This window comes from Diospyros lotus, chromosome 4, assembly GCF_014633365.1.
Source record: "Diospyros lotus cultivar Yz01 chromosome 4, ASM1463336v1, whole genome shotgun sequence".
NCBI lineage: Eukaryota > Viridiplantae > Streptophyta > Magnoliopsida > Ericales > Ebenaceae > Diospyros > Diospyros lotus.
The window spans coordinates 27,942,319-27,949,706 of NC_068341.1; the positions used below are offsets into that span (position 1 = coordinate 27,942,319).

At 40.9% G+C, this 7,388-nt stretch overlaps 2 protein-coding genes across 2 annotated transcripts; one reads left to right on the forward strand and one right to left on the reverse strand.

The window, feature by feature from the left end:
- Positions 1–1,233: 1,233 nt before the first annotated feature.
- Positions 1,234–5,926, forward strand: LOC127800397 (chlorophyllide a oxygenase, chloroplastic). Its single transcript, XM_052334984.1, has 9 exons — positions 1,234–1,399; positions 1,814–2,053; positions 2,165–2,269; positions 2,519–2,794; positions 3,052–3,199; positions 3,357–3,541; positions 3,657–3,769; positions 4,352–4,646; positions 5,296–5,926. Exons 1-9 carry the CDS (start codon positions 1,322–1,324, stop codon positions 5,464–5,466), a joined length of 1,611 nt encoding a protein of 536 aa, XP_052190944.1. The 5' UTR covers positions 1,234–1,321; the 3' UTR covers positions 5,467–5,926.
- Positions 5,927–6,117: 191 nt separating this feature from the next.
- LOC127800398 (uncharacterized) lies at positions 6,118–7,041 on the reverse strand. Its single transcript, XM_052334985.1, has one exon. The coding sequence runs from the start codon at positions 6,655–6,657 to the stop codon at positions 6,307–6,309; it is 351 nt and encodes a 116-aa protein (XP_052190945.1). The 5' UTR covers positions 6,658–7,041; the 3' UTR covers positions 6,118–6,306.
- Positions 7,042–7,388: the final 347 nt, after the last annotated feature.

Consider the following 7,388-nt stretch of genomic DNA (forward strand, 5'->3'; position numbering starts at 1 on the left):
TTGCGTACTAGCACGCGTGTCCCCAAGTTGGTAGTCTTAGGGGATAGTAGAGTAAATTCGCCGTTAGTAAAATATCCCCTCCCTACTTGCCCCCCCAACTCCTTGAGCTGTGAGGGTGAGGAGCTCGGGCAGTTGAAGGAGTAGTCATCCAAAATTTTCTACTCTCTTGTAAAAAAGAGTTATGCAAAAAATAGGATTAGCTAACTCAAATATTGGGCTCACTTCCCAACTCCATGTTCCCTCACACTCTCCATGCCTCCCATAAAACTTTATAAAAGTGGTTGAATATGGTTCCCTCATTCTAATCATTCTTGGAGTGAAGGTTTTTTTTTTAGTAGAGTAAAAGGTAATAGGGATCTGACCTTTCCTTTTTTTTTTTTTTTTTTAGGCCAAGACTAGTGATCTCGGCCTTACTAGTTGAGGCCGCGCTAGCCTCGGCCCAACGTTGTAGCCCTTGGGGGATTGGTTGACCCTTAAGGGGAGGGCTGGAGGTAGTGTTGTGCACCGGTTCTCAATCTTACATCAGTTGCCCAGAGGGCAACCGAGGGGGTCATAAGTGCAGTGGAGCTCTTATCCTTTGAAAGGCGAGAGCTGAGAACTGATCTATGGTTGTGGATCCATGATGACACGATGTATAATACCCGAAGAGTCCAGAAGAGGATAGTGTACATCGATGATAAGTAAGGAAAGAAACAATATCAGCTGGATACCTTTTGGACTGAATGCAGATAAAGAACTTCCATGTTAAGTGTGTTTGACCTAGGGAAACTCAAGGATGGGTGACCCCCTGAAAAGTTCACATAGGCCTATCAGGGTAAATTGTTTCAAACCTTACTATCACTTGATGCGGGGTGTTACAAAAAAACTATGTTAAATGTAATTTATTAAAAATAAAATTACTTAGCTAAAAATTAACAAAAATCAAAATCCATCTTTTTCTTCTCTTTCACTTTACGTAGTATATTTTTTGATAAATAAAAGCACGAGAAGAAATGATAAAAAGGAAAACACAAAACAGATAAATAAAGATATCTCTCAATCCGAAGTGGCAAAGACATTAAAACTGCTCATGGGAGGGAGGAGATCCTCCCGGCCTGAGGAGGATGTGGAAGAACGAACGCCACGTGTGAACCACGAGAGCCCAATTGACCACCACGTGTCAGGCCACGGCAGGCCAGTTGAGATCGCGCGGAACACCAACCTCTTATCAGGAAATCCCCCCAATAAATCTCTCCCACTAGAATTTCCGCCATTCTCTCTCTCTCTCTCTCTCTTTCTCTCCTGGAGTTGAGAGTTTAGTCAGCTTTGAAGTTTGAACGCCATGTCCGCCATTGCCACAGCTGCAACTCTCTCTCTGCCCATCTCTCTCTGTCCATCCTCCAAACTCGGCAACAAGAAGGTGAGCTGTTTTCTTCTTCAATTTAACTTTGCTAACTTCTTCTGGGTGTCTGCTTTTAAATCGCGATGATTTTGATTCGTAAAGTTCTCTCTCTCTCTCGCTCTCTGTCTCTCTGATGATGATGATAAGTTGGTTGATTTGTTCCTTCAGTCATACGGACAGTAATAATAGCTATAAGAGATAAGCTCGGGATGAATTAGCTGTTTCGTGCTTTTGAGACAATTTTAATGGGTTATTGAATTGTTAGTTGACTGAGGCTTCTAGATCATATTACATAATGAATTGAATGAAACTTTGGTATTTATCTGGTTGCATTGCCTGATTCTTTGTTGGCATATATAGTTCGTTAATCTGAATGAAAACGTGGCTATTCAAGAGGTAATCCAATCCTGATTTGGGTGATTGCCACTTCAGGGAGGCAGCAGAACAGGGTTTAGGGTGTTTGCTATAATTGGGGAAGAGGGTGGGCTATTAGACAAGAAAAATGCATGGGGCACACTCTTTGATGTGGAAGATCCAAGATCTAAAGTCCCGCAGTGTAAAGGAAAATTCTTAGATGTGAATCAAGCCCTAGAAGTGGCTAGATATGATATTCACTACTGCGATTGGCGGGCTCGGCAAGATCTACTCACAATCATGCTCCTTCACGAAAAGGTCTCTGTTCCTTGAATTTTTAGTTTCTCTCTTTTTCCGGAGTCAATTAGATGTCTTTTATTCACCTGTTCGAGTTTTTTCTGTTTCTCACTTCTGAAACTTCCGCTGTAGGTGGTGGAAGTGCTGAACCCTTTGGCCCGTGATTACAAGTCCATTGGTACCCTGAAGAAGGATCTTGCAGAGCTGCAAGAAGAGCTTGCACAAGCACACAGACAGGTACGGAATTTTGTAATTATTAGATGAGCAGAATATATGATCATGATAGTGCTGATTGGCGAGTTGGAATCCATATTGTTTGGTTGTCATCGTCATCATTTTGTTTTTGTAATAGATGAACGAAAGGATCACTTGGGAACCCTTTTAGCATATCCATGACCTTAATTACCCATTATCCAACTATGAATATATGATGTCTTAACTCATAACCTACGAGCCAGATTTATATTCGGTACTTTGAAATGACAGGTTCATATATCTGAAGCAAGAGTTGCCACTGCTCTAGACAAGCTTGCTTACATGGAAGCATTGGTTAATGATAGATTGTTACAAGACAGAACAACAACAGAAACTGAGGGAGCATCCCCTTCTCCAAGTACTTCCACAGCATCTCTGGTTACTGCTAAAAATAATCTTCCCAGGAAAAGCCTGAACGTGTCTGGTCCAATCCAACCTTACAATCCCCGTCTGAAAAACTTTTGGTACCCTGTTGCTTTCTCTAGTGACCTGAAGGATGACACCATGGTAAGCGAGCTTCCTAAATTATTTGATTTAATTTCTTATCTTTAGTTGGATTGTCGAGCTGCCAAACCAATGCTTCTCATACAAAATGTTCGTATCATGGAGAAATTGCCTTTCAACTGAAATTCTCAAGATGCAATCAATACCATATAGAGGAATGGATGGCTAATACTAGAAGGACTACACATTTAGATTTTTCTTGTTTTCCATTGTTCAGTGAATTGCATCTTTACAATCACCTACTCACTTTTGTGTTTCAGATCCCAATTGACTGCTTTGAGGAGCCCTGGGTAATTTTTCGTGGAAAAGATGGGAAACCTGGATGTGTCCAGAATACCTGTGCACATAGAGCATGCCCTCTTCACCTTGGATCAGTGAATGAGGGCCGCATACAATGTCCTTACCATGGTGAGTAAGAAGGAAGGCTGAAGAAAATTATGCACCATGTTCAAGAAAATAAGAAAAAAGGAAAGGGATGTTCATAAATTGCATAAGATCTAGCATTATTTCTACAAGAGCGATGTTGAGGTTACTAACTAATAAAATTTTCCTGGGTAAATTTCAGGGTGGGAATACTCAACAGATGGAAAGTGTGAGAAAATGCCATCTACGAGATTACTCAATGTAAAGATAAGATCATTGCCTTGCTATGAGCAAGAGGGAATGGTATGGATATGGCCAGGCAGTGACCCTCCTACTGCCACGCTCCCTTCTTTACAACCTCCCTCGGGATTTAAAATACATGCTGAGGTTTGTTTCAAATGCTTTTTTGCTGCAAGTACAACAAAATCTTGAAGCATGCTAGGATGGTTTCTGGAAATTTCATATACTATCCGATTTCTGATAATATCCTTTCGAATGCCAGATTATCATGGAACTGCCTGTGGAGCATGGACTACTTCTTGACAACCTTTTGGATCTTGCACATGCGCCTTTCACTCACACTTCAACCTTTGCAAAGGGATGGAGTGTTCCCAAGTAAGATTGATTACTTATCTCATGATATATATATATATATTTATATATATGTATGTATGTGTGCATATGTAAACACACTCACTTGAATATTTGGAATTGAACCATTTTGCAACTGTTCCCTAGTCACCACCTATAAATCAAGTGCCAAAAAGGCACTTGTCAGATTCTTGATGGCCAAACAAAATCCTCCACAGTTTTTGACGAGTTTATTTTTTTTATTTTGCTTTTCTAAGCTCTTGAAGCAAATTAATTTGTATCTCTAGATCCTGATCATGCAAATGAGGTTGTGCTTGGTCATTTGCTCAAAAGTAGTTTGGTTACTTTATTTGCTCTCCCGGAAATGAACGCATGGATAATAATTTCTTACCTTCTTTGCGACTCTTCTATGGAACATTGATCTGCTTAATGATTTTATTTTAACAAAAACCTTATATGCTAGAATATGATCCATGACCTGATATCCTGGCTCTCTATTATACCCAATAGAATTGGGAAGCTAAACCAAAAAAAAAAAAAAATCCAATGAATGAAACAACTTTTTAGACCTTACTCATTATGTAGTTTCCCTTTGTGTTCCCTCAGCCTGGTGAAATTTCTTACACCTGCTTCTGGCCTCCAAGGATATTGGGACCCCTATCCAATAGATATGGAATTTCGACCCCCTTGTATGGTGTTGTCAACAATAGGAATCTCTAAGCCTGGGAAACTGGAGGGCCAGACCACCAAGCAGTGCTCTACTCATCTTCACCAACTTCATGTGTGCTTACCATCATCAAGACAGAAGACAAGGCTTTTATACAGAATGTCGCTGGATTTTGCACCCGTGCTACAGCATATTCCATTCATGCAGTATCTGTGGAGGCATTTCGCTGAGAAGGTAAAATCAGTCCCCAACTAGTTAACTTTCTTAGATGTAATTATACAGAAAGTTTGATTAAATGACCTATTAAATGGCTAATTATAACCTGCATTGATATCTTAGATGGTTCATATATATATATATATGTTTTCTTTTGCCTCGTTGCCCTCTGAATGACATGATTAAAGACCAGAGGGCATGATGCACAGCTCAACATAAGGTTTATGAGAACTACCCCTGGGCATTATTTCGTGTCCAAAATCCTTGCAGCCTGTTCTTATAGTTGGTAGTGACACAGAGGTCTCATATCACAATCAATTTACTTGCACTGTTTAAGGATGTTTCAAAGCTCATTATTCTCTTTAAGAAACTGCAATGTGCTTATACTTGATTCACTCACTGCATGTGTTTTTTGTCAATATAAATAGCCATCTGCCATAGGAAAAGGTTTCACTACTTTCTCCGTTTACAAACTTCAATCCGTATAAATCATGTCCACGACTTTGTCAAGACTCTTCTTTTCCTGCCGATTAATCCTCTTAGCTATATCCTGTCCATCGCGTAGGAGTTTCCCCTTGAGGCAGGAAAACATGAAAATGAAACTGCCGTCTTAATCTTCTCTTCTTCGTGCACTCTGGCTGACTTCTCGTTGTATGCGCCATTACAGGTTCTGAACGAGGATCTACGACTCGTTATTGGCCAACAAGACCGAATGCTGAATGGAGCAAATGTATGGAACTTGCCAGTGACATACGACAAACTAGGAGTACGGTACAGGTTATGGAGAGACTCTGTGGAGCGAGGAGCCGAGAAATTGCCCTTCACCAAACAAACATAGAGGTTGCCCTACTAAGAAATGAATGTTGAGTTACATGCCAAATCTCCTCTCAAAGGCATCAGTTGTTTTGCTCAATTACAGATGATCTCAACAATGCCCCATTGGCCATTGCTCATTCCCAAAATACCTAACCGCCCCGGAAACTGTAATATGATGATCAGAGGCAGAACAGAAGGGAAGAGAGATGGTCTCTGCATACAAATGCTTGTGAGGAATAACAGCTGTGCACTTAATGTTTTACTGTTTTTGTGTACAGTTCCCCCCCCCCCCCCCCCCCCCCACCCACCCAAATTTCTTGCATTTATTTTCTGTATTTTTTTTGGGGTAAATCCCCAAGGTTGATAGGCAGTTTCTGGTCTTTCATTTCGTGCCAGCACCATGAAATGTCTGGTTGTATAATAGCTGCTTCTTCTTTCTCGTATTTGGAATGAGATCTCCCCAGACAAACTCTGCAAATTTATCTTCTTTTTACTTCGTTTTCATTCTTGCATATGCTGCAACCTGTGGAAACCTGTAACCGAGCATGCCTGCAAATGAGGAGGTGACTCGGTTTCCAATTGACAATACAAACGATGCAAATTCTGCCAATGAACTCATTGACAGTAGAAATGGTTCTACTATCAAGTGAACCTCAAACAGCAGAACTTGGTGAAAAATGGGCAATTTATTGAGATGAGAATCCACCCAAAACGTACAACTGAAATTCGTGAAAAACCCATGTCAAGTGATATTGTTGCATTGCCAAGTAATATTGTATATCCAAACTCTAAACAAAGCAAACAATTTAGCTGACAACAACCCCAACCCACAGAAACTATAAACCCTAATAAACTCATGCCATCACAGAGCAGAACCACAGAAGGGGCAGAATCTGAAGTCTGCATCGACCTCCCGAGAGCAGAAAGAGCATCGGAGGACGTCGGGAACCGCCGAACCAGGAGGCGTTGGAGACTCGCCGGGAAACCGCGGCGGCGGAGGAGAAAACTGGGGCGGGAAGAAGAGATTGCAGTTGCTGCAGTACATGAGAGGCTCTTTGCCCGGCCGCCGCCAGACGGGAACGAAGAAAAGCTTGAGCACCTTCTCGTAGTCGACCAGATCGGCGGGCGAGCCGCAGTTTATGCACCTTCCGGCGCCAGACTTGAGCACCTGCCGGACTTGCTGCTCTAATCCTCCGACGAAGAAGAAGAACATTTTTCTCTGGGCTTGGTTTTCTATCTGGGCTTCAGAATTTTCCTTTACTTTCTAGCTATTTCTCGGGAGGTTTAAGATCAATGGAGACGAGACAAGAGGTGTAATAATGGAGAGCCGAGCGGTTTGGTTGGCTTCGTTCTTCTGGAGGATTCGCATGGATTCCTCCTTCTGGTGGTTTCTAACCAAGTGCCCAAACGTATTTTTTGCCTTTTAATAAAGGGTAATTTACCTCCTAACATCTTTCAGGTGTGGCTGAAAGACACAAAAATTGAGTAGAAAGACCATCATTGTATCTTTGGATGAATTCCCCTTTCCTGCCTTCCCCCTGTAATTGAAGATGGTGTTGTCCTAAATCCCATCAACAGTCCAACCTACCTCCCTCAAACTGACATTCTCTCTCTTTTTCTCATTTATATAAGAGAAATTCTATTTGGAGCAATCATTTTTGCTCCCTATAATAATAACTTTATAGTGAAATTGAATATGATTAAAATAATTTAAAATAAAAATTTATTTTTACCCTCTATTGTTCTAAATATGCATCCATCTTATTTCAGGAAGTTAACTATTTCCCTAACTCTAGAATTTGAAAAGTAAACTTTCTCTAGGGAGGTGAGTTCGAGAGGTAACTTGTAAACAAGCTAAGTCTAAAGTTAAATCTCATGATATGTATACTCCTTTGCCCATCTCTAGTGAACTTTGGATTAATATCCTTATGAATTTTGTGTTAG